Here is a 27,547-nt window from a genome sequence, read left to right as displayed (position 1 = left end):
TGGGGATTCTAAGCAACTATTTATTGAATAAAAAAATGAAGCAACATACAACATATCAACATGTAATAATACATGAAAGCCCTATGGCAAATTAATATTTTGCGAAGCCCTGTGTACACTAAAATTAAAACAGAAAAAAGTCAAGTGAGCCTGAGAAACCTATAATTCTTGTACATATATTATATGATGATAGATGCCTGCTGAACAATAAACAACAAAATGTTCTCATTTCATTTCTGCACCTTAGGCTTTTACCTATCACTCATGTTCCAATCTCTGTGCAAACTGTGTTCTAAAAGGCTAATCCCCAATTATAATTATGTATAACTTGATTGCAAATGGAAGTATTCAGCTGTTATTTATTATACATGCTTATTGCTATCAAAGAAATAAGCATAATTTTAGATTTACTGTGCAAGTATTTTGATTAGATTTGCACACATCTCAAAAAACTCTATTGTGTGACTTCCAGGTCTTGGAGCTAAGTCAACAGGAGAGTCGAGTGAGGTCACAGATGAGGTAAGAGAAACTTCTGAGGATTTTCCTTGAGCGTCAGCATCTGAATCGTTCCTTTGGCAGGCTCGATAGTTGCTAACGGATCCCGACCTCTGTGGAGTAGCTGTCCCTGATTTGGCTTCTGTGATTTCATCTAGGTAAAAAGAATTGCAATTTATTAGAACCAGTGATTTTCCCTTGAAGTTTCTTGGATTTGCTTATTTAAGTAAAACTATTCACCAGGTATTAAGAACATGTTTACTGAAATATCTCCTAAAACTGGGGCAGCGAGCCTACGTTAAGCCTTTCACCTTCTTCACAAATAACCTGAGTATTCTTTTGAGGAATATGGCATACAGCTGCTTATCAGTCTTACAAAGATCAAAACTCTACAGTAAACTAATGTGATAAGCTGCGATTTAATAAACAACATTATCTAACAACAAAAGCTAATATTTCCATATAAAAATAATATAACCAATGCACTTATTACTAGGAAGCTATCTTAGAAAGCATCTCATTCAGTCACTCATCTTGTTGATAAGAAAACAGAAACCCAGGAAAAGTTAAAAGTAAAAAAATGAACAAAAAAGTCCAGTCTGGAACCCACATCTCATAACCAGCTCAGCACCTTTCACTTTCTGCTTTTTCACAATGAATGATCTCATCAAAGAGCAATTCTAATGAACAAAATGAAAGAAAAACTATACTTAGGAAAACAACACAGAGTTAATAAATAGACATTCAATTGGTTAAGTCCATGTAGGTGCTAGTAAGTCTAACATTGAAATTATCTCAAGTTGTGTTAATGTTAGCAAAGAGGTAAGTGTCCAGACAAAAAGACCAAGCAGATGGAGTCAGCCAGCACATCAGACCTCAAATTTGTCTCTCTGATATATTTGTACTACTTTTGCATTTATAAAGAGAGCAATTCAAAGGTAAGCCCCATATATTAATTAGTTCCACAGGGCTTCCTCAAAGATGACATCTTTATCTTCATTGATTTGGCCATTGAAGATTTCCTAATAACTTTGTACTTAGTTTTGAAAATAATAATAAAAACTTCCAGCCAAGTTAACTTTTATTTCAAATTAAACATTTTATCTTACCAAATGAACCACACCAAAAACTTTGAAATGTGGGATAAAACTATCACTTTAGGATTAGACTGCAAATCATCATAACAATTTTTACCTGACGATACAGTTTAAGAATAAAAGAGTAACAGAATCCACAATAACACAGTCACATTTTGTATTTTCTTGTGATTGACCAAGAACAAGAAGTGTCAAAAAAACTAAAAAGCCAAGTAATAAAGTCTCGTATAGCTCCTACATGGCTTGGGCAGATGTACATACCATCAATACTCCGGAAATCCAGTAAGTAAGTTCTACTGTCCACTTGGTACAGCTGTAGACTCATTTTGGAATACGTGCTTGTCACAGGATTCTTTCTTCGTACCCGCAAATAATAGGGGTTTACAACCTAGCATACAGTATGGATAAAAACAAAGTCAAATCAATACTACAAACTGTTCTGCAGACTCCAGGGTTTGCCGCGTGTGTTAATCATCAGGATGCTTTCTTACCTTCCATTCATAATCCAACTGCTTAATTGCTCTGCATACTTCTGCCATGATATCGTTTGGCCGACTTTGACTTCTAATTCCCAGATGCCATTTTGCTTTCCTTACACCCTGGTGTTTGGATTTCTGTGGATTTAATTCATCAAGGGTGTGGCGTGTCCTTGGCGTTTCAGCGACTAAAAACGGTACTCTTTCCGGATGGGGCCGAGTTAAATGGTGATCGTCAAGGAAAGAATCGGGTGGGCTGGTTGCCAGGTAGAAATCTTTGGCTTCGTTCATGATCCTCCTGTTATCTATGATAAGGTGGTAGGCCACTGCCAGCGGGTCCTGGTGATTTCTGTTGTAAAGGCAGCTGAGCACCTCTTCTTCCGAGCACTCAAACTTCTCACACACTTCTTTTAACGCTTCGTCATCAATCATGGTTGAACTGTATGATGGATCCTCAGGAAAGAGATATTTTGGAAGGTCTTGTTTAAACCATTCGTGTTCCCTGAGGCAAAATGGCAGGATTGAGGAAAATGAGTTTGAGTAGAGCTGAGACTGAAAGTGATAGTTTGAGGAATTTGAGGCATGAATTATATTTATAGCCATAATGTATTAGCACTTTGTTCTAAGAGTTTCCCCTTCCAGCTTACTCTTGGTATATATTGAGGAAAATGCTGAAGGCTGCCTGTGCTTTTAGGAGGAAAAAAGTGGCAATGAGAAAATAAATTTCAACACTTATGTTTAATTTTGGAACAAATGACAATGATAAAGAACAGCCTATTTCCAGCTCAGATAATATATACTATACAGCTTCATTGTATAATTTATCACATTTGATGAGATGATAACTTAAAAAAATTAGTAACATGTAAAAAAGGGTTACACTATATATTCTGTTGTGCAACTTTTCACTTCATATAAGTTACATCATGTATACTATCAGATCTGAACATTTCCATATTGCTTTATTACCTGATGTCTTTGATGGTGGCTCTCTTCATGGGATCCACCTGCAGCATATGTTTTAGAAGGCTAATCACCGAAGTATTTAAGTACTGAGGGGTATAAAAGATCCCATCACAGATCTTCTTAAACAGAGTTGGCACATGATCATCATCAAATGGGAGAGTTCCACAGAGTAAAGCGTAAAGAATAACACCACTGCTCCATATATCTACCTCTGGGCCTGCGTACAACCTGAAACAGGAAATACCAGCTGAGTTAAATGGCCATGAAAGAGTCAAGAGTGAGTGCATCATCACTCAGCTAGGGATGTTTCTCAGAGAACAGTCAGAATATGGCTTCTGTTGCCACTGCCTCATATTACACCAACAGGTCTTACCTCTAACAGTGTTACTTTTGAAAACCAGAAGTTTTGTCAGCAGCAGACAATGGCTTGGGCTGCTTGCACTCCCGGCATCACCTAGCTGAAGGCCGCTCAGGTCCCAGCTGCTCCTGCTCCCTGACGATGTGCCCGTAAGGCAGCACAGGGTGGCCCAAACACCTGGGCCCCTGCCACCCTGCTGGAAGATCCAGAGGAAGCGCCTGGCTCCTGCCTTTAGCGGGGTCCTATCCTGGCTATTTCACTCTGTCTTCCAAATTCATAAATCTTTTTTACAAAATTATAGATATGACTAATATTCTATTCTTGCTATCTTACTTTGGCTCTTAAAGGCTACTACCAATGGGCCAACCACTGAAAAAACAGCATTACCAAATGCAAAGCCATTGTTTTTTATCACAGATCAAATTCTTCAGTGATAGACTTAGGAATTCACTCTCATTAACCTGAGACACCCTACGGAGGAAAAAAGAAGCCTGAGGCTGTGGGAGGAAGCCAAGTTAATGGTTCAAGGCAGATTTGCATCTCCTATTTGCAACACTCCACAGGCAACTGCATTAAGCTGCAGACTAGTTAGATCACCCCTGTGAAGTCAGGCTGCAAGGAAAGGGTATCTTTGAATTAGCCAGATTGTTGAATTGATCAAGAGATACTTGTTTGAAAGTACAAGATTCCATTTACCCAAACCTCAAAGAAAGACCTTATCTAAACTGGGAAAATGAGATCAGATATACTTCAATGCATGTACACACAATTATAATGCATTTCTTATTTAATCACATTGTCTCCATTATCCAGGCCCTAAAATGTTTTCTTTCTGAAAGAATTAGGATGGACAAAACAGATAAAATAATATAAAAAGAAATTTAGATACCAAGTAGATATTATGAAACTTGATAAATCTAAAATTAAGTATTCTTGCCTTTACGCAAATACAAGTTCTTTTGAGAACCCCATTTCTTTTTTTTGTTTTTATGGATTTATTTATTTTTATGGAAAGGCAGATATACAGAGAGCAGGAGAGACAGAGAAGATCTTCCTTCCGATGGTTCACTCCCCAAACGGCAGCAATGGCTGGAGCTGAGCCAATCTGAAGCCAGGAGCCAGGAGCCTCTTCCAGGTCTCCCACGCAGGTGCAGGGTTCCAAGGCTTTGGGCCGTCCTCAACTGCTTTCCCAGGCCACAAGCAGGGAGCTGGATGGGAAGTGGAGCTGCCGGGATTAGAACCAGCGCCCATATGGGATCCCAGGTGTGCAAGGTGAGAACTTTAACCACTAGGCTATCACACCAGGCCCGAGAACTCCATTTCTGCAAGCTCATGAAAATAGGAAATACTGTTTCTTTCTGCATTCTGAATTAATCAAGATTTGAGACATTTTAGCATTATATGATTTGGATGAAAGGTTTTTAAAACTTAAATACAAATAGTAAACAACTATCTCAGTGACCCACTGAAGAACAAAGGTTACTCTTGAAAAATGAAATTCTCTTCTTTTCTAAACCAAAAGGCCATGCTCAAATCTTCATGTTCTCACAGTTAGTAGTAACTACACTGGTAACATAAAATACTGGTTTCTTAAAGATTTAAAGAATGAAAAGTAAACATAAATGAAGTTCGAGGATCTTAAAAATATTTCAGTCTAATTCTTCAAGATATTTTCTCATAAGACCTAAAGCTATTACATAATGTCAACTCGTAGAAAAACGAAAACTACACACTTCACTTTCACTCTAACTAAATAACCATTTCTAACTACTAGGTGTTTCAGTATTATGTAAGTTTCCAATGTTTTACCTACCTCTAAAACTCACTAGTTTTAAATTCTTAATTTCTTCCACTAGGGAAAATGTTAAAATACTGTAGTGTACTTACTTAAAAAAATTATCTATTTACTTGAGAGAGAGAGAGAGAGAGAGACCCAAATGGCCTCAAAAACCAAGCCAAGTCAGGAGCTCAAAGCTTCTTCCTGGTCTTGCATAGGGGTGTAGGTGCCCAAGCACTGGAGCCATCTCGTACTGCTTTCCTAGGTGCAGTAAGAACATTAGACGGTAGCTGGATTGGAAGTAAAAAGCCAGGACTTGAACAGGCACCCGTACAGGATGCCAGCACCACAGGTGGCGGCTTTACTCACAACACCACAGCACCAGCCCCACAGTCTACCTACTTTAATAAAACGCTAACCTGCAAACCAACATTTTCCCCTTTAAATGGAATCATTAATTCTTATCCACTTACAATGTTCTAATTTTAAAAGAATATTCCCATATAATAATGAAGTTTATATTTTCTTACTTTCATTAGAATTAAGTATGACACTACAGACTATCAAAATCTAGGAGAATACGAGTAAATATAAACATATTGAGGGTAGGAGGGTGGTCAGATACTACCTTCCTGAAATTACTTCTGGTGCCGCATAGTTGGGGGAGCCACAACTTGTTCTTAAAAATTCACCATCTGACATCATGTTTGAAAGACCTGAAAGTGCACAAAATTAGCTATTCAGGAATCTCCAAGGACAAAAACAAAGCCCCATTAAACAATAAAGTGAATTTGCATTAAAGTGATTTTGTTCTCTGCTTCGACAAAATCTAACACTTTGCTACTCTCGAATATTATATGCCCTAAGATGCATAAAATGCCTCAACATTAACATTAGTGCATTGTTGAAGCCTAATTAGTATTAAGTTCTTGGTTACTGAGGTTTTACTAATACAGCAATTAGGAAAACAATGTAATAGATCAATAAATGCATCAGTGTACTGGAAACAGAGGGGAAAGTTCGCAAGAGTTTCCTCTAGCCACAAGGACAATGTTACAGAGGTTCATTTTCCTGGCAGGTTTAATACTGATGGTGGCAAGTTACATAGAAAAAAAATACATATATATGTATATATACACGCATATGTATATATATTAAGAATCAAATAATATTTTTGAAGCTGAAATAATCATTCCTACTCTTTAAAACATTTTACTTTTTATAATATATAATTTTATCCATGTAAGTTCACTATCTAACTTTCAAGGTTCAAATAATTCCATCACAGTCACCTCTGTTGTTCCCCATACTTGACTAAAAGCCATACTGGAACTGATGTTGCCACGTTCCCTTTGTGAGTAACAGCCCCGCTTTCTAAGTGAGTTCTCTAAGGCTGCCAACTTAGACTGTTTATCTGCTATCCTGAAATTCAGTATTAAAACTAAGAAAAGAGGATGCTCATTTTGGTACGTTCATAAACCAAATAGAACGCTTCTAGATAATCAGTCTATTATAGAACATCAAAATTATTAGAAGGATGCTACTTATGTATGATGAATGTATGAAGCTGTAAAAATATCCTTACCAAAATCAGCTATCTTTGCATTCATGTGCGCATCCAACAGAACATTTTCAGGCTTCAAATCCCTGTGCACCACCATATGCCTGTGGCAGTAATCCACACCAGAGAGGATTTGCTGGAACAGACGTCGGCTTTCTTTTTCATCCAGCTAAGAAAAGTAGAGAGGTATCTTAAAGATGTGTTTTCAAAATAAATTCTTCTACGTAGAAAAGGGTCAGAATGCTTGAAATCTCCCCCAATAAACTTCACTCGTGAGACATTTTGAAATACAAAGTAGATACACGCAGCACAAAGCAGAAACACCAAGATGATCTCAGCACCTAAATCAGCATCTCAGCTCTGACACCCTTGGCACATGGCGACACCGCAACATGAGACACACGGGAAAGCTAATGTCAAACTTTTAACTCTTGATTGAAACTAGACACGTTTTGACCTAGATAGGAATGTTTAACCCTTCATTCCTTTAAGAAACACAAATTGTTTTTGTATACTTTCATTTTGCTACACATTGTTATAGACATTATGATAGAGCAATAAATAAAACCAAAGGCACTATCTAGTTGACAAAAATATACAATAAATAAATATAGCATCAAGGAGTAACACTGCTTTGAAGAAAAAGAAAGCCAACTAAGTACAGAGAATGACACTGAGGTGAGAGATACTATTTCAGACTATGAGAGGGGAACACTTAAATACTGTAAACCGATTAGCAAGCAATGATAGCAAATATCCTCAACTGAAAGATGTTTAAACTTTAACGGAAGAGAACCTTTCATTTTTCTTAACAAAAAAATCTACCTTTGTTTTATTTAATTTTTTTTAAATTTATATAACAGTACAACTACCCTTTTAAAAGCACTTTGTAAAAATTTCTCTGTTTTCTTAATAGGTCATAACTATTAATTAGATATGCCTATACCCAAGAAGTCATTTTAGTAAGTAAGCTATTAATTCTCTAGGCAAAGACCAGCATTGTGTTTAGTGGGTAAAGCTGCCTGAAATGCCAACATGTCAATGTATTTATCTGCCAATTCGTGTCCCAACTGCTCTACTTTCAATCCAGCTCCGTGATAAAGTGCCTGGGAAAGCAGCAGCAGAAAATGGCCCAAGTGCTTTGGCCCCTGCACCCAGGTGCGAGACCTGGAAGAAGCTCTGGGCTCCTGGCTCTGGTCTGGCCCAACCCTGGCCATTGCAGCCACCTGGGGAGTGAACTTTTATATATATATTTAAAATATATATATTACTTAAATATATATATATATTTTAAATTCTCTAGGCAAAGAATTCTAGTATGCAACCATATAGTGCAAGTCATAAATTAGCATTCTAAAGCCAGAATTCCACACCTTAAAGGGAATGGATGGTATAGGATAAAAAACAAATTGCTAACTTCCTTTGAAAACAAAACTAAAACTATTATTGAAGTACTATGGTTTATCCTGCCTCTAGGAAAAACAAATTAATATTTTAGCAATCAACTTTTTACTGCTAGAAGAAATGTAGGGTTTTTTTAAGATATATATTTTTTTAATTTTTTTTTAAAGATTTATTTTATTTTTATTACAAAGTCAGATACACTGAGAGGAGGAGAGACAGAGAGGAAGTGGAGCTGCCGGGATTAGAACCAGCGGCCATATGGGATCAAGGCGAGGACCTTAGCCACTAGGCTACGCTGCCGAGCCCAAGATATATTTACTTTTATTGCAAAGTCAGATATATACAGACAGCAGGAGAGACAGAAAGGAGACATCTTCCATCCAATGATTCACTCCTCAAGTGACCCCAAGCGACCGGCGCTGCGCCGATCTGAAGCCAAGAGCCAGGAGCTCTTCCGGGTCTCCCACACAGGTGCAGAGTCCCAAAGCTTTGGCCCATCCTCAACTGTTTTCCCAGGCCACAAGCAGAGAGCTGAATGGGGAGCGGGCTGCCGGGATTAGAACCGGTGCCCATATGGGATCCCAGCACGTTCAAGACAAGGACTTTCACCACGAGGCCACTGTGCCATGCCCAGAAATGTAGGTTTATGGATAAAAAATATTTATTTAAATACACAGTAGTGGAAAATGTAATCAATTGAATAAAATAGAGGTGGAATATCTAGGTAGGCTACAAAAAATGAAAAATTCTACATTCATTACAAATAGAGTACAACAGATAAATGAGATGCCTATAAACAAAGATTAGAAAAACCAACACATATTTCCAGGTAAACATGCCAGAATGAATCTATTATTTTCATTCTTTGAAACATCAATAAAATGATATTAGCAATAAAAAAGCATATAGACAAAAAGACCCTAACTGTAGGTAACTGCCTAGGTTGTGTTGAACCCAGGCAAGTATTACACTGCTGGAAGAAAAGTAGCCAAGGCTGATGGGCATCCTGGGCATGGTTAATGCCAAATTTGTATTAACTATATCAACACAGTTGTGTGCCAGCATAGCTGCCTATTCTATTCTGCTTTTCTTTTTTTAAAGATATGTGGGGAAGGTGGGGGACTCGGGGCAGGGACACATCCCCCTGGCTCCCAGGCAAGAGGCTGCAGACTGCCCAGCAAGGAGATCTGGAGATATTCTGGAATGGGAGTGGCTGAGGTCATGTTTGACAGGGGAGGAATTACTTTTGGGGGCTTCCAGGGACCCAGCCACTAGGTGAGGGAACTGAGATGGAGTGGTTTTCAGGGAGAAAATCAAAGGGCGTATATGGGTCAGGTCAATGCACTCACCTATGTGGGAGACCTAGGCTGTGCTAAATATCATATTCCACAGACCACTGGTGTACCCAAAAGCTGGGGCTAGGAAACGTGCCTGGCTGGGCTAGCCCACAGGACCCACCTGGGAGTGTTGGAGCACTTGGGCTTGGACCACATCGGGCTGGGCCACAGCTCTCACCAGAATGCTGCAGAACTGGATCTGGAGGCAGATTCTGTAGGGGACTTGTGGGCTCGCCTCTGTAACTCCCCTGCTAGGCTGCAGCTCCCACCGGGGAGCACAACAGTCAGGGCTGGGGGCAGGCCAGGGAAGGCACGGCAAGACCACAGCACTCCTCACCATTTGTGTGGGCTGGATGGGCCTGGGGCAAGCTAGGCAGGGCCAGGCCACAGTACCCACTGGCATGCACAACAGCCAGGAGAGAGTGTGGGTCACACTCAACTGAGCTAAGCTGCAACATCTGCCAGCAAGAGCTGAGACTATGGGTGGGTCATGCTAGGCTGGGCTGAAGTACCCACCAGCATGCACATCATCTGAGGCTGTGAACTGGTCTGGTAGAATTTTGAGGACGCCCCTGTTTGCCTGCAACTCCCACTGGGGAATGTGAGAGCCAGAGTTGGGGGTTGGGCAGGCTGCACAAGGCTGCAGCACCTGTCTACATGCATGTGGCCTTGGTTTCATAGCGGGCCAGACTGGGCTAGGCTCCGGTATCTGCTGGCACTCATAAGAGCCTGACTGGGTGTGGGACAGGACAGGCTAGGCCTTGGCACCTGCCAGTTCACATGAGAACTGAGTCAGGGACTGGGCCACACTGGGCTAGACTGTAGCACCCAATGGTGAGAAATGGAATGGGTGCAGGCCAGTCAGGCTATGCTGCAGTACCTGCCAGTGAGTACAGAACTAAGGACAGTCCATATCAGCTGAGGCACAGCATCTGCTAGCACACGCAGGGCTGGCATTGGGCCTTCCCTTGCTGAGCCAGTGCTTCCACTGGTTAAAATGAGAGCTGGGACTTGGGACAAGGCAGGCTAAGCTAGGCTGCTGCACCCACTGGTGCACATGGGAGCCAGAATGGATGTAGGCCAGCTGGGCTAGGCCACAGCACCCGTGGGCCAGTGCCAGAACTAGGTGCAAGTTGTATCAGGCTGGACCACAGTAACCCCTGGCAAGCACAAGATCCAGGACTGGGAACAGGCCTGGTAAGGAAACTGTGGTCACTACTCTGCTAGACTGCAGCTCCCACCAGTGAGCGTAAGAACCAAGGTTAATAGCAAACTGGGCTGGGCAGGGCAACAGCAGCACCTGTCAGCATATGTGTGGGCTGGGTTTGGGGGCAAGTCAGGCTGAGCTAAACTGCAGCCATGGGTGTGTATGAGAGCTATATGGGATGCAGAATGGACCAGGATAGGCCATAGCACATGCCAAAATACACAAAAACCAAGGCTAGAGACAGACCTGATGGGAGTTATTGGGGGTCACCTAGACAAGATCACGGCAACTGATGATATGCGTGAAGACCAGGCCTGTGGCAGGCTGGGCTGGGTTAGGCTGAAGCACTCATCAGTTCATGTGAGAGATGGGACTGGAGGAAGAACTGACAGGCAGCTGCATCCACCAGTGTGTGTACTGCCTGGTGCAGGTGACAGACAAAACCCGACCCCGCGATGCCTGGCACATATAATAGTCACATCTAAGGTCACCACAGATGAATTTCTTGGGGGACTCCCCAACTAGATGGCTGGACTCTCACCCTGGCCACAAGGGAAAATCACAGGATGTATGGTCCTACATTGGAGTGTATGTATCGGGCAGGACTGGGCCTCCTGAGTTGCTGATGCCTGTGTAATGGTCAGCATGCCCAGATACACACAGAGCACAGGACGGCCAGTTCATCTCAGTCAGCAGAGGATGTTGAGCACCTCGTCAGAAGAAAGAAAACACAACAGGCTTGAGCACTCTCCAGGCCAACCTCTGCAACATGTTCCTGGGCCTACAGATGCACACTGAGGTGGACCTGGTCAGCCAATATACCTCGGAAAGATTTTTCTCAACCCTGCTGCAACAAAGCCCACAAATCTCAGAACTATGAAAACCAAACGTTAAAACCCTTAGCACATTCTTCCCCACACTGGAGTCTCTAAGGCATCATCAAAGAACCGTCCTCCATCCCCGGGTGATGATGTAGTGTGATATCAAGGAGTGTTCCCTTCTCCTTCCTCCTTAGCGGACCAAGAGAATAAAAAGAACTGAAACATTTGTCCCAGACACCTTCCTTCCTATCTCAACTATCCCCACCCTAACCAGAGACCCACATGGGTGTACAGCCCTCTCAACTATGTAAACAATATTTTAAAAAGAAGAACAAAAGATACAGTACTAATCAGGAAAATGGCCAACTTGGACACCTAATGAATAGTGATAAACACAGCCAATAAGAGAAAGCAGAAACCTAAGTCCACAGAGATATAAATAAGTAAGAAATTCTTCTGTACAAACAACCTTGGAAAGGCTTTGACATTGGAAACATGAAGTTCTGAATGCAGAAGGGAGAACTGGCTGAAAATAGGACAACTCGTTGAAGTAAGAAACTTATTCATCAGCAATGGAGGATAGGAATTATGGTATACTCCAGAAGGTTGGACAGCTCTATTCTTAAACAGAGAGAAGACAAATAGGAATCAACATGAGGAAAACACAGGGATTAAGTCAAAGTCAACATATTAGCAAGACTTGTACACTCCAAGAGCCCACTCAGCTCTTGGAACAGTAGCACTAACCAAATAATAGTGTCAAGATTGAAAGGTTTCTTCTGGAACAAATATCAGATGTAAGATAGACTACCTACCAATTCAACCTATGGAAAAGCCTCATCATCAGTAAGCTCGACCCATGGGAGCTCAGCATTTAGTACATCACTCTTAAATATAGGTAGACAACCAAAATCACCAAATATCTGAAGAAGGGCCATGTGCAGAAGTCACAAGACACACAGAAAATAAGAAACATGTTCGAAATAGAAAATATGACAGCAGAAATCTTAATATTAATCAACAGGTAAAACTGAAGAAAATCTCATAATGTCAAACAAAATGACACAGAGCATAAATGCAAAACAAATGAAAACAAATGCTAATGTAACTTGGGCCTGGCTTCTTGATTTGCTTGGGATTTTTTGTTTTGTTTTCTTTGTTTTTTGCAGAGCTGCTTTGTAGGGAGGAGAAGGTTGGGGACATAAAGGAAAAACAAACCATGCTAAAAAAAAAAAGCAAGAACAAGGTGGCACTACAGGTTGAACTAGCACTTAGGATGGCTGCATGCCATATCAAAGTGCTGGTGAGTCTAGCTGTTCTGGCTCTGGTCCACCTTCCTGTTAATGCACCAAGGAAGGCAGCAGAGGATGGCTCAAGTACCTGGGCCCCTGTCGTTCCTGTGGGAGGCCCAGACAGAATTCCAAGCTTCTGGCTTCAGTCAGGACCAGCCTTGGCTGTACAGGAACCTGGGGAGTGAGCTGGCAAATGGACAAGACCTCTGTCTCTTCCTCTCGCTGTCACTCTGCCTTTTTAATAAATTAACATATCAATCTTTTTTTTTTTAAAGAAATACTAAAATCATGGGGTAGTATTGTGAAAGTTAAGCACATTAACTCACTGCTTGGCATGCCTGCATTCCACATCAGAGTGACATCCTTCTGCCACTCATGGGAGATGAGGATGCAGTTCTAACTCGCACTGACCTGGCCCAAGCTTGTTGTTACAGACATTGTGAAATGAACCACCAGGTACAAGATCTCTCCATCCATCTCTCTACCTTTCAAACAATCTTGAAAAAAAGAAATGGTAATATGAATGATGACTTGGTTAATGGCTTTGATTTTGGTGAAAGTAAAAGTATTCTTTATACAGCAGAAGAGGATGAAAAGGCCCAGTGCAATGTCTTCATTGGCTAATCTTTCAACTCCAAGTGCTAAGATCCCATTCGCCGGTTAATGTCCCAGCTGCTCCACTTGCCATCCAGCTCCCTGCTGGTGGCTTAGGAAAGCAGTCGAGGATGCCCCAAAGCCTTGGGACCCTGAACCCGTGTGGGAGACTCAGAAGAAGCCCTGGCTCCTGGCTTCAGATCAACTGTTTGGCTGTCATAGCCATCTGGGGAGTGGAGTGGACCAGCAGATAGAAAACCTTACTCTGCCTCTCCTTCTCTCTGTAAATCTGTCTTTCCAATAAAAATGAATGAATCTTAAAAAAAAAACAAAAAAGATGACCCAAGTGATTGGACCCCTGCACCCACATGGGAAACCCAGATGAAACTTCAGGCTCCTGGCTTCAGCCTGGCCCAGCACTATCCACTGTGGCCATCTGGGGAATGAACCGGCAGATGGCACATATTCTCTCTCTCTTCCTCTCCTTCTCTCTCTAACTCTCAAAAATAGATAAACCTTTTCTTAAAATGCTATGTGGAATGAAGGAAGGAGTAATATAAATGAGTTTAGAGTAAAACAAGTTGTCTTCTCAGAGCTGATATGGGTTTCCAGAAAGGGGCTTGTGCGCACCGCACGTCTAGCAATGACAAAAAGTATGGGCAGGGGTGGAGCTCAGTTTTTTCAAACATCTGCTCAACTTAAGGTACTGTTCAAATGCCTTCTGAGGTGCCTTCCACCTCTAAATTCTTAAACTCTAGTTCCTACCTCCTTCATGAAGCCTGTTCTTACTACTCCAGGTACATCAGATTTCTGAAACCAAAAAATGAATGCAATTTAAATGTAACTAAGGTTGACTAGCAACATTTAGAAGTTTAAGTATTCATTAAAATATCTCCTAGAAGAAATTATATACTTTACTATGCATACTTTTTTAAGTTTGCATATCCCAAAAGCATTAAGTACAAGGATTATGAATTCTGGGGTCTGAATCTAACTCTTTCAATAACAAACAAGGTAAGTTCGACCAAATATTTAATTGTAAGGCTGGCTCAATATCCACGTCTATATAAGTATGCTAAGAAGGTAATCTTCAAGGTGCTTTCTAACTCTAAATAGTCTGTGATTCTAAACAAAGACATGCCCAAACGAATAAGTTATTAAATATACCTATTAAAATTACTTTCTGACATCATGATTCTAGCAAAGAATACAGGAAGTTACAAGATACAAGATTAAATCAGAACTGCTTACCCTTCCATTTTTACAGATATAATCAAATAGTTCTCCTCCTGAGACATATTCCATCACCATGAAAATATCAGATGGTGTACTGATGACCTGGTACCTGGTGAGAGAAAACATTATCTACTAATAGTAAAACATGTATATCCATTCAATAAATATTTATTAAGCACCTGCTATATACCAGGTTCTGTAGTAGAAGCTGGAAAAACTGCAAATAACAAAACAAATTCTCTTGTCTCATGGAGTTCATACTCAAGGAGCCAGAAAACAGACAATAAATAAGCAATATCTCAGGTAGTGGAATATGCTATTAAGAGAAATAAAACTGCGCCCGGCGGCGTGGCCTAGTGGCTAAAGTCCTTGACTTAAACGCGCCGGGATCCCATATGGGCGCCGGTTCTAATCCCGGCAGCTCCACTTCCCATCCAGCTCCCTGCTTGTGGCCTGGGAAAGCAGTTGAGGATGGCCCAAAGCTTTGGGACCTGCACCCGTGTGGGAGACCCGGAAGAAGTTCCTGGTTCCCAGCTTTGGATCGGCGCAGCACCGGCTGTTGTGCTCACTTGGGGAGTGAAACATCGGATGGATGATCTTCCTCTCTGTCTCTCCTCCTCTCTGTATGACTTTGTAATGAAATAAATAAATCTTTAAAAAAAAAAAAAGAGAGAGAGAGAGAAATAAAACTCTTTCATATGCAGGAGTCAAAGAAGATCTCCACAAATGTGACTTCTGGGCAGAGCCTCAGGAAGTAAGGGAACCAATCATTCTCACATCTAGGAAGGTGACGTGGCAGAGGGGACAACAAGCGCGACGGTTCCCCGGTGCAGGCTGCCTGGCATGCTTGAGGAAAGGGAAGCAGGCTAGAACAGAGAAGGCTGGGAAGCAGAAATGCAATGTGGAGTCAGAAGTATAACTGGAGGCCAGAGGCCACAGAGCTGTACGACCATGATGATAAAGCTCCTGAAGGTTTTTAATACAGTCATATGGCTTGGCATGTTTCAAGAAAAATGTGTCATCAGTGGAAGAATGAGTAAATGACAAATAGAAGCAGAAGGCTACTGCTGTACTCATGAAAGAGGTGAAGGGGACTTAGACCAGTCTGATAACAATAAAGAAACTGAGAAAAAACCAAACCCTAGATACACTTTTTAAAGAAAAAAACGGGATAGTAGAAGTAGGAGACAATAGGGAAGTTAAAGATGGTTCTTAAGTTTTTCCTCTTAACTGAGATGGTGGAAACCACAGGATGAGCACATTTGAGAGGGTAACAGAGCTCGGGTTTGGCCACACAGGGCTTGCTTTATGGACACCACATGGAGCTGTAAAATCAGCAGTGAGTACAGTAGACTGGAGTTCAAAGAAGAGGTTTCAAAACATGAGTGTACATTTAAGGAACAATAGCATATTGTTTCTTGAGCCCATCTGGGGCTCGGATTATGGCATAACAAGTTAAGACTCCACCTGCAACATTATGTATGGGAGCTAGTTCAAGTTCTAGCTGCGCCACTTCCTATCCAGCGCCCTACTAATACATATGAAAAAGCAGCAGATGACCCAAATACCTCCTGCACCTATGTGGAAAACCTGGAAGAAGGTAGAAAATCTGGAAGAAGTTCCAGGCTCGTGGCTTGGGCCTGAGGCAACCCTGGAGGTTGTAGGCATTTCAGCAGTAAGCCAGCAGACAGATTCTTTCTCTTTCCCCTCTTTTTCTGTTTCTCCCTGTTTCTATTGCTCTGCATCTCAAATAAATAAATCTGAAAAGAACACACACATCCACAATAAGAAGCGATAAGAGTGAAACAAATCTTGAATCAGGCAGTTCAGTGGAAACAGTTTATACAGTTTGAAATGATAGCCTGCATTATGAAGCACAAAGTGGGCAGTAAACAGTTTAACTGTAGATCAACCACTAGCAATCATTAAACAACAGGATTATGGGGACCCAGCTAGTAGCATATCAACTAAAGTCCCCACCTTGCACACATCAGGATCCCATATGGGTGACGGTTCTAATCCTAGCAGCCCCACTTCCCATCCAGCTCCCTGCTTGTGGCCTTGGAAAGCACTAGAGGACGACCCAAGGCCTCGGGACCCTGTACCCACATGGAAAACTCAGAGGAGGCTCCTGGCTCCTAGCTTCAGATTGGCTCAGCTCTGGCCGTTGTGGTCACTTGGGGAGTGAATCATCGAGTGGAAGTTCTTCCTCCCTGTCTCTCCTCTCTGTACGTCTGACTTTCCAATAAAAACAAATAAGCCTTAAAAAAAATAGGACTACTGGATTACTATTCTTTTCAAATAATAAATTCCTATAGTTTTGTTATGCATACATATATAGCAGATATAAATAAAAAGAGGGAAAACGCTTTTCACTGCATTGTCATTAATGAGGCCGAAAATGAAAATGAAAATTTGGGATTTGTCTTAAGGATTTATTTATTTTTATTGGAAGGACAGATTTTTTTTTCTAAGATTTTATTTCATTTTTAATGGAAAGGCAGGTCAGAAGGAGGCAGAGAGAATAACCTTCCATCTGCTGGTTCACTCCCCAAATGGCCACAATGGCCAGAGCTAAGCCAATCTGAAGTCAGGAGCCAGGAGTTTCCTCTGGGTCTCGCCTGTGAATGCAGAATCCCAAGGCTTTGGGCCATCCTCCGCTGCTTTTCCAGGCCACAAGCAGGGAGCTGAACGGGAAGTGGAGGAGCAAGATCATGAACTGGCACCCATATGGCCTCCCAATGCTTAAACGTAAGGAGTTAGCCATCAAGCCACTGTGCTGAGCCTGGAAAGGCAGATTTTTTCCTGAAAGGAGAAACAGAAAGAGAAAGATCTTCCATCTGCTGGTTCACTCCCCAAATGGCTACAATGACTGGAGCTGAGCTAATCTGAAGTCAGGAGTCAGGAGCTTCTTCCAAATGTCCTGTGTGAGTACAGGGGCTCAAGCACTGGGGCTGTCCTCTGCTGCTTTTCCAGTCCTCCATCAGCAGGGAGCGGGATGGGAAATGGAACAGCCAGGACTGAAACCGGCACCCATATGGGGATGCAAGTGCTACAGGTGGAGGCTTAGCACACTATGCCACTGCAAAAGCCCCTGCAGATCATTGTTCCTAGCAAGTCGTTGTTGGTCCAATAACAGCAGGTGTGTGGGACATTATCTGTCACAAGGACACCTGTCCAGAAAAGGAAAGAATAGGGATAATAACTGACAAACACAAGGTCAAAATACAGACAGGCTAAACTGACTAAACAGGGTGAGAAAACATGTGAACAGGAAGATTCTTTCCAAACCTTCAGGAAACAGAAATACTAATAACGTTACTCAAGAGAAAGAGGAAGCGGGTTAATAAAAGTGATAAAACAAAAAAGTTAAACATATTTAGTATAAAAAGCTTACAATTTAATTATATGAGGATGCCGGAAAAGCTTGAGGTTCTGAATTTCCCTGCGGATTTTTCCTACCACATCCAGACTGCGAATCTTCTGTCGATTGAGTATCTTCACGGCAACTTTATGCCCAGTCAATTCATGTTTGCCAACTGTCGAAGAAATAATGATAATCAATTAGCAGATGGCCTGACTAATAATATATTTATATATATATATGTATATATTTAAGATTTATTTATTTTTATTGCAAAGTCAGATGTACAGAGAGGAGGAGAGACAGAGAGGAAGATCTTCCGTCCAGTGGTTCACTCCCCAAGTGAGTGCAATGGCTGGAGCTGCGCCAATCCAAAGCCAGCAGCAGGAGCTTCTTCCAGGTCTCCCATACAGGTTCAGGGTCCCAAGGCTTTGGGCCGTCCTCCACTGCTTTCCCAGGCCACAAGCAGGGAGCTGGATGGGAAGTGGAGCTGCGGGGACTAGAACCAGCACCCATATGGGATCCCGGTGCATTCAAGGCGAGGACTTTAGCCACTAGGCCACCATGCCAGGCTCTAGATATATATATTTTTTAACGTTTATTTATTATTATTGCAAAGTCAGATATACAGAGAGGAGGATCTTCCACCCAATGATTCACTCCCCAAGTGACCACAACGGCCAGAACTGAACTGATCCGAAGCCAGGAGCCTCTTCTGAGTCTCCCACATGGTACCAAGGGCTCCTACAGGGTCCCAAGGCTTTGGGCTGTTCTCCAATGCTTTCCCAGGCCACAAGCAGGGAACTGGATGGGAAGCAGGGTTACCAGGGTTAGAACTGGCACTCATATGGGATCCCAGCGTATTCAAGGCAAGAATGTTAGCCACTAGGCTACAGTGCAGAGCCACTTAGATATATTCTAAGAATAGTAATCTTAGCAATCTCAGGAAACAAACAGATTTAAGTTCCTTTCTGCCCATTACTTGTTGTGAACATTACGATCGTTTAGAATGATTCAGGAAAAAAACATTAGGAAAATAGTAAAAGGGAGTTCTTCCAGATAGGAAAGCTGGAAGGCTAAGATGAGAGAGAAAACAGATTCCTTTTTGCTGTACACATTTGTAGTACTCTTGTATAATTTTTTAAAGATTTATTTATTTTTACTGCAAAGTCAGAGATACAGAGAGGAGGAGAGACAAAGAGGAAGATCTTCTGTCCAATGATTCACTCGCCAAGTGACTGCAACGGCCGGAGCTGAGCTGATCAGAAACCAGGAGCCAGGAGCTTCCTCCAGGTCTTCCACGTGGGTACAGGATCCAGCTCCCTGCTTCTGGCCTGGGAATGCAGTAGAGCATGGCCCAAGGCCTTGGGACCCTGCGCCCATGTGGGAGATCTGGAAGAGGGTCTTGGCTCCTGGCTTTGGATTGGTTCAGCTCCTGCCATTGCGGTCACTTGTGGAGTGGACCAGTGGATGGAAGATCTTTGTCTCTTCCTCTCCTTCTCTCTGTTAATTGACTTTCCAATAAAAATAAATATATCCTTTAAAAATATATATAGTAAATTGTCAGCATGAAAGCAGATCATTCTGCCATTTTTCTAGAGCTTTAAAGTGGTCCAGCAAAATCTAAAACCAGTCACTCTATCCCTGGTTAACCTGTGAGGGTCACACCATGTTCTCCATGATCGTCTGTGAATTCAAATCAGCCAATCCAACCATGCTTCATCATCATTTTGTTAGGAACCTGAGAGGACTTACTAGCCTGCCCTGATAACCTGCACTCACCTGTCCTTTTTGCATTGTTGATGCTCTCAACAGCATCAGCAACAACATTAATATACATCATTATGATAGCATTGGAAGAGCCAATTTTAAGTTGTCACAAGTTTTTCCCTCCAAGGTTTCGAAATGATATTCCAGGACTGGTGACTCTAAAATATCTTTTCTTCCAAAGTTAACAATAATTCCTCCAATCTACCCATTCTCCTCTTTCCTTCATCCCAAAAAGATCTGAATAATTTAACACCATCATATTAGAATCTGTTATTTATAGGAACAATTATAGTTGAACTCAATTACAAGCATACTTCAATATTAAAATTTCAAGAGACACCACTGTGGCATAGCACATGAAGCCAATGCCTGAGACACCAACATCGCATACAGGCAACAGGTCATATCCTGACTATTCCACTTCCACCTCCCTGCCAATGCTCTTAGGACAGCAGCAGAGGATGGTGTGGCACTTGGGACCCTGCACCCTTGTGCTAGACTCAGAAGAAGCTCCTGGGTTTGACTTGTTTCATCCCTGGTTATTGTGGCCATTTGGGGAGTGAACCAGCAAATGGAAGGGTGTGTGTGTGTGTGTGTGTGTTGTATATATCTCTACCCCTCTGTAATCTGTCTTTCAAATAAATACATCTTTTTTTAAATATTAAAATGTCATAGCATAATACTTTTTTAAATACAGTATCTTTCACCTTAGGGAATGTATATCACATTCTGGTCTCACAATAAACTTCCTGCAAATATCATTTATTTAAAAAAAAAAAAAAAAGACTGTGGCCCTGAGAGACCTACTTGTCAAAGTAAAGCCATTTGGACCAACCTTGGCAGATCTTATGATTCAATGTTTGTTGTTTGATTTTTAATTTACTTGAATGGCAGAGGTAGAGACAGAATCTTTCATCCGCTGGTTTACTACCCAAATAGCTACAACTGCTGGAGCTGAACTGGCTCACAGCCAGAAGCCAGGAGCTTCTTTTGGGTCTCCCATGTGAATTCAGGGGCCTCAGATCTTGGGCCATCTTTCTGCTGCTTTCCTAAGCACATCAGCAATGAATCAGATTGGAAGTGCAGCAGCCAGCACTTGAACCAGCAACCCATGTTGGATGTTGGTGTCTCCGATGGTGGCTTATCATGCTAGGCCACAAAGGCAGCCCAGACTGCAAGTCTTTTGACCTGTCTATCCTATCATCTCTCTGCAGCGGGAGGGGAAAAAAAAGTTTGGGCACAATACCAGGATTTGAACAGTTTTCTCAAAACTGTTGAGTAAACTCAGGTGCAGACAAATTTATTGCTAGTCCATAGTTAATCAATAGAAGTTCTAAAATAAATACAGATTTTTACAGGATTTCAACCCTTTTTTATTTTCTTTATTTTTTTAAGTTTTTTTTTTAATAGGAAAGGCAGATTTACAGAAAGATCTTACACCCACTGGTTCACTCCCCAAGTGACCACAACAGCTAGAGCTGAGCCAATCCGAAGCCAGAACCTTCTTCTGAGTCTCCCCATGCAGGTGCAGGGTCCCAATGCTTTTGGCCATGCTCTACTGCTTTCCCAGACCATAAAGCAGGGAGCTGGATGGGGAAGTAAAGCAGCTGGGACATGAACTACATGGGACTCTGGCGGATGCAAGGCAAGGATTTAGCCGCTAGGATCCCATCTGGCGCTGGGCCCTCAACCCTTTTTTAAAACTCGAAACTTTATTTGACACACTGTTACTATTTCACCAAAGTGTTGAAATGTTTTTGCTTTTCAGTATGGTTGAGAAAGACATTTTGGCGAAGGAAGACTTGCAGGTCACCCACAGCGTTCCTGTCTGCCCCACAAGCACAGCAGATTAGTCAACTAAGTATTAGCTAATAACAATGTTACTATAATCTAAAGGAAACTTTTTCTAACTGTAATAGTGTAACAAATGCTCTTCTAATCATGGATAATCCTGAAGTGAAACAAGATGATTTTTTGAAAGAGAAGATTTTAATAGGATAGAGACACTGCAAAGACAGAAATATCCACTGGCAATATTCTAACTACCTAGCAAATTAAAAGAATAAAAACTTCACTGCTAAAAATGTCAGGGAAATAGCTTAATCCTGGGGAAGAGTAAACTTTGTAAGCTATAGATGGACATTTAAACTACCTTTCTAACATGTCAAGCATACCAAAACATTCACCAAATAATTACTTCCACCGGCTTAAGAAATGAAATAGATACATGTGAAGCCTTTTTCCTTCTTCCCCCCTTCCCCAGAGGTAACCATGACCCTGAATCTGGTGTTTGCTTTCCACTCTAAAGATGTTACTACACAAGTAAGAATTTTCAGAAATACAGTAATGTTTTTCATGTGTTTTCTTTACAAACTTAATTTTATGTACTTTGTATACACAACACATGTACTACATAAACAATTCAAAAGTACGAAAGAAAATACAGAGTGGGTGTTTAACGAGTGGGTGAGGTGCCTCCATTCCACACGGAATCGCACATAAACGCAGCTCGTTTCTGGGTCTAGCTTCCTAGCACTGCAGTTGCTGGGATGCAGCAGCGATGGCTCACGTAATTTCAGCCCTGCTGCATTTGGGAAAGTTGTTGACGCTGACGGTCTTTGTGCCCTTCACGAGAGGGACGTGTGAGGGGAAGAGTGAAGTTTAAAGAACAGAAGTCAGTGAAGAGATTCACACCACAGTCACATCACAAAGCTCCAATCCAGAAAATGTCTTCTTCCTTCCCCAGCTACTATGCCAAAAGCCAATTAGCGAGTAAGGAAATAGACTCTGCTCCCATCTATTTTAAGGGAACGATGAACACCCCCATCTAAGCAGAATTCTGAGAAGGAGTTGAGGACATCAGTGCGGTCTTTCTCACTATATCAGAGACATTAATGAGCATTTCTTCAACTATTGGGAAACTAAAAGGCTGTTTATAATCACTAGCAAGAAACAGCAGAGCTGGGCCCGACGGCGTGGCCTAGCGGCTAAATTCCTCGCCTTGAACGTGCTGGGATCCCATATGGACGCCGGTTCTAATCCTGGCAGCTCCACTTCCCACCCAGCTCCGTGCTTGTGGCCTGGGAAAGCAGTCGAGGACGTCCCAATGCTTTGGGACCCTGCGCCCACATGGGAGACCTGGAGGAGGTTCCAGGTTCCTGGCTTTGGATCGGCACAGCACCGGCTGTTGAGCTCACTTGGGGAGTGAATCATCGGATGGAAGATCTTCCTCTCTGTCTCTCCTCCTTTCTATATATCTGACTTTGCAATAAAAATAAATAAATATTTTTAAAAAAAAGAGAGAGAAACAGCAGCCAAAGTCACGCAGCACAGACCCCCACCCTAGTGGCTGTCATTACAAATAAGGAATTTGACCCTTACTTCCTTACATTGTTGACCCTGTTGTTTTTCATAAGGAGTTAAAGCACATCACTGTTATACAGCAATACTGTACATGTAGGGCTCAAAAAACGTAATAAGGCACAGTGCTTGGCCAATCAGTGAACATATCCTTGGGATGCCCCCATCCACATCAAGTGCCTGGGTTTGAGTCCCAGTTCCCCTTCCAATTCCAGCTCCTGCAAAGGCACACCCTGGAAAACAGCAGGCTATAGATCAATGGAGTCTTTGCCACTCATACAAAAATCCAGATTGAGTTATGACTCATCATTTTGCTGTGGCTCAGTTGTGACTGTTGGAGGTATTTGGGCAGTGACCCAGTCAGTGGTTGGAAGATCTCTGTAATAAAATAGAAGAGGAAGATGTTTGTTTGATTCTGGAGACTTTGATAAACCTTTTGTTCCAGGTCAAATATTTACCAGAACCTTAGTGTATGCCAGCCACAGTCTTATTTATCCAGAGCCAATGAAATATCTTATCAGTTTCAAGCATCTTTTTGCCACATTCCTAATTGAAAAAATCATTTTTAAAAGGAAAAAAAAAGTCCTGAGCCTCACAAAGTTGTAATTTAAACTTTTTATCCCAGGAATGGACTTGAGAGGAAGCTATTCCAAAATACTCAAGTTGTTAAAGAAGCTCCACACTTAATTAAAAAAAAAAAAAAGGATGAACTGTAGTCTGACGATACCCAGATGCACCTGGGGGACATGCCAGCTCATTGAGGCCTGTAGAAGATGTCTAACCCCATGGCAGAGGATGGAAGACAGAACAAATTCGATCACTCTCTCGGCCAAGCTTTGCCAGCAAGTATCTGCGTGGGTGAGTGGAGACTCTAAGCTGGGCTATGTCAGCCAAAGGACCTTGGAAGGATTTCCTCAACCTTGGAGCAACAAAATCAACAGCATCTCAAAACCATCCAAATCACTTAAGTAATATCCTAGGAACATCTACATCGGGGGTCCTAGGAAGACATCAAGTGGCTGTCCCCCCATCCCTGAATGCACACGCGGTCAGACTACTGGAAGCGGCCCCCTTCCTTTCTTCTCCCTCTACCCCCAGATACAAGAAGAAGAAAAAATGGAAGCAATTGTCTCACTTTCCCCCACACGTCGACCCTTCCCACCCTAATCAGTGGTTCACATGGGCACACATCCTTCCCAACTGCGTAAACACCATCAAGGATAAATTTATATTTAAAAACATAAATCAAGTGATGTGCACTAGTTTGCTTATTAAATATAAACACCCTGTGGACAGCGTTTTTCTTGGGAACCAGTTAGGACACCTGCACCGCCCAGGACGGCCTGGAGTTCCAGGCGTTACTCCGCTGGGCACTCCAGCTGCCTGGGAATGGGCAGTCCAGCAGGCAGCAGGACAGCCCAGGTACTTGGGTCCTTGCCTCTCAGCCAGACTCAGTTCCAGGTCCTGTCTCCTGCCTGGCCCAACCCCAGCTGTTGTGGGCATTCAGGGGGTGAATCAGGAGACAGAAGCGCGCTGTGACTTTCTATCTCTACCTTCCAAGTAAATAAAAAACTAAATATTTTAAAAGTAAAACTGAGTATCTTTTGAAAGGAAATGAAGACTACGAATTAATAAATTCTGGAGGCAACATCTATACTAATTACCAGGCTTAGCATGCACTCAGTGCAAAACTGGTTAATTCAGAAACACTGAAGGCAGGAAGGCTACAAGGTAGGTAAACCATGCGTCATCGCACCAGAATGAAGTCAGTAATCCTTTCCGACAAAATGGACTTTTTAAAAAAATTCTGTAGGTTTTTCGCAAAGCAACCTAACTTGGGAAAACATCTCCAGTGCTCAGGAAATAGCAGGGGCCGTTAAATATTTTCCCTATTCTGAAAAGGACGGAAATACAACACGTAGGACCGTCAGGACAGCGATGGACTGGCCTGGAGCCAAAAGCACACGCCGGGGGACCAGGAGGCCGCGTTCCGCGCCCCCCTGCTCTCGGCCGAGACCCCCAGAGCCCTTCTCTGCAGCCTGAGCGCGAGGGGGCAGCTCCCAACTTCACCACCAGGGAAAGTTCGCATCTCTGCATCCACGCTCTCGCGCTGACCCACCCCTCCTGCCGCGGCGCCGTCGCCATGGGAACCAGCCCCCAGCCCCACCCCCTTCACACCCTCCCCAGCAAAGCGAAGATGGCGTCCGCAGTTCCCGCCGCAGCTTCGGGTTCGGTTCCCCGCAGAGCCCGCACAGGGGCTGCCCAGAGGGACCTGGGCGACCGGGAGAGGGAAGAGGTGCGAGAAGCGGAAATCAGCCGGCTCCCGGATAAGGGCCAAAGTTTGCCCCAGGGGGGTCCTCACCCTTCACTTTGCCGAAGGTGCCGACCCCCAAGGTGTCCCCCAGGATGTAGTGTCCGATCTTCACCCGCCCGTCGTGTTTCTGCTTCTCGGCGGTCGCCATCTTCCTCCAGGAACTGAGTCTGCGCAGAGGCGCCGCGGGAGGGGGCGGAGGGGGCGGATAGGGCCGCGCCGGGGGCGGGTAGAGGGTGGGGACGCGGGAGGCCGCCGGCCGGGCCGGGCTGGGCCGCCGCCCCGCGCGCCCGGGGCGCCCCTTGCGCCCCGCGCGCAGTCCACTCCGGCCGCCCGGCGCAGCCGCTCCCCCTGGCGGGGCTCAGCATCCTCGGGGTCTCCACTAGTGACCCCTCGTGTGCTGTGCGCCCGGGCGAGGGCCTCTCCTGGTGGGGATGGGAGCCGTGTGAATTGGAACATGTCAGGGGACACCTCCCTGCCCCTGTTTTCTAGCCATCACTTCCCTCTTTCCCTTCCCGGGCGTGATCCAGATGCCACGGGGAGTGTTCGCTCGTCTCCTGGATGGACTTTTCCCCGGGCGCACCTCTCGCCCTTGGCTGTGAGCCAGTAAGTTACGCTTGTGCACCGGGACGGTTCAAGTGGCCTTGTTGGTCCTTTCTTGGAGGAGGAAGGCAGAGACGGGATGTGTGTAGGGATGTGGGATGATTTAGTGGAAGGTGCTGTTACCCAGCCCTTTGTGTTTAGATGATCAGTAAAACGCACACTATCAGGGGACAGCAGCTACAACAGAGTAACTGACGTTTGTGGTGCTAGCGAGAAGTAAAACTGCAGTCTGTTGTCTGGGTAAATGGAACCATACTCTGATCACAGCGAAGGTAAAGTATGCTTATTTGTGATAGAATTTTAAAGTGAGTTCTTTACGCAAATCCACAGGGAGGTTTCACTTGCCTCAAAACAGTAGACAAAGTCAAGTGTGTCAACCAAAAAGTTTATGCACTGTCGGTTTTGCAGTGTCATAGCATCTGGGCCAGTGTCAACAGGGAAACAATATAGAAAGTAAAATAAATAAGTGCTATCATCTTTCTTTCCAATAGAAAGCAGTTGCCCCTGGAAGTCCATTCGCTCCCACTTGCTTCTCAGGGCCAGTCTGTCCCACTCCTGGCAGACCTCTAAGTTATCATTTTGTCTGTGTGTCCAGCTTCTTCAGGAAAGCGAAGGAAAGCCCCTGCTGTTCCTTGAGCTTCTGAGTTGTTCTCTAAGTTAGGTTGCTTTGAGACTAACCTACAGAATGTTAAGTTCATGACTTCCAAACATGCCAGGTCCTAATGACTCCAGACTCTGTCCAGCAAGAAGGCCGTCACTCCTTTCAGCCTCTTGACCTGGACCAGAGCTGTCGCCTGCCGCTTGTTTCTGCAGTTTCCTCACATTTGAAACTGGGGAAGAATATCTGCAAGCAGAACTATTGTCACACTGTTGGGAGAGATGAGCCCTACTGACAGTTTAATCGACTCCTTGAGAAATCAAATAGTAGTGTTATTAGTTGAATGTTGCTGCCTGTACTGAATATCTCCTGTTGTGAAATCAGAGTAACATGTGTTAAGGACTGTTTGGTTCCAAAGAAGCTATTGCAAGGGAAGCGCAAATCCCTGCCTTTAGGCATAGTAAAGGAGAAAAGATTTTTCTGTGCACTGATTCACTTCCCAAACTACCAGGCTAAATAAAGCCAGGATCCTGGAACTCTAGGTCTACTATAGGGTAGTAGGGGGCCAAGCACTTTGATCATCTTTTGCCACTTTCCCAGGCACATTAGTTAGGAGATAGATTGGTAGTGGAGCAGCCAGGACACAAACAGGCACTTGGATGCTGGCATCACAAACTGTAACTTAACCTGCTTCACCACAATGCCAGCCTTGGTAATAGAATCTTAAATTAAGTTTGCATCACGTCTAGAATTCAGCCTAAGAGAGTTCCGTTATTTTTTCAGTAATAAATTTATTTTCTTTTTGATGATGTTTACATAGTTGAAAGGGATACAAGCCTACATGAACCATCGATTTAGATGGGGAGGGTCAAGAGATGGGAGAAAATGGATGGGACAATTGCCTCCAAACTCCTTTGTTC

At 43.2% G+C, this 27,547-nt stretch overlaps 1 protein-coding gene across 2 annotated transcripts; it reads right to left on the bottom strand.

The window, feature by feature from the left end:
• PRKAA1 (protein kinase AMP-activated catalytic subunit alpha 1) lies at window positions 1-25,787 on the bottom strand. 2 transcript variants are annotated; one of them, XM_004583670.4, is made up of 10 exons: window positions 25,478-25,787; window positions 18,019-18,160; window positions 14,637-14,730; window positions 14,151-14,195; window positions 6,755-6,899; window positions 5,798-5,885; window positions 3,038-3,262; window positions 2,084-2,570; window positions 1,854-1,980; window positions 1-649 (listed from the first exon to the last, which is right to left on the bottom strand). In XM_004583670.4, exons 1-10 carry the CDS (start codon window positions 25,575-25,577, stop codon window positions 408-410), a joined length of 1,695 nt encoding a protein of 564 aa, XP_004583727.1. In that variant the 5' UTR covers window positions 25,578-25,787; the 3' UTR covers window positions 1-407. The 2 variants fall into 2 exon arrangements, with proteins under 2 accessions (XP_004583727.1, XP_004583728.1); XM_004583671.4 differs by lacking the exon at window positions 14,151-14,195.
• Between the last annotated feature and the right edge of the window lie 1,760 nt (window positions 25,788-27,547).

The sequence above is a fragment of the Ochotona princeps genome, chromosome 23 (assembly GCF_030435755.1).
Source record: "Ochotona princeps isolate mOchPri1 chromosome 23, mOchPri1.hap1, whole genome shotgun sequence".
In the NCBI taxonomy this organism is placed as follows: domain Eukaryota; kingdom Metazoa; phylum Chordata; class Mammalia; order Lagomorpha; family Ochotonidae; genus Ochotona; species Ochotona princeps.
The sequence above is the reverse complement of the archived record's forward strand: the minus strand, read 5'-3'. Positions and strand labels throughout refer to the sequence as shown.

Excerpts from the sequence above, each read along its gene's own strand:
- PRKAA1 (XM_004583670.4), bottom strand. The coding sequence starts at position 25,577 with ATGGCGACCGCCGAGAAGCAGAAACACGACGGGCGGGTGAAGATCGGA. Across the intron at positions 1,981-2,083 it reads AGTTGGATTATGAATGGAAG|GTTGTAAACCCCTATTATTT; the intron begins GTAAGAAAGCAT and ends ACTGTATGCTAG. Across the intron at positions 650-1,853 it reads GGATTTCCGGAGTATTGATG|ATGAAATCACAGAAGCCAAA; the intron begins GTATGTACATCT and ends CTTTTTACCTAG.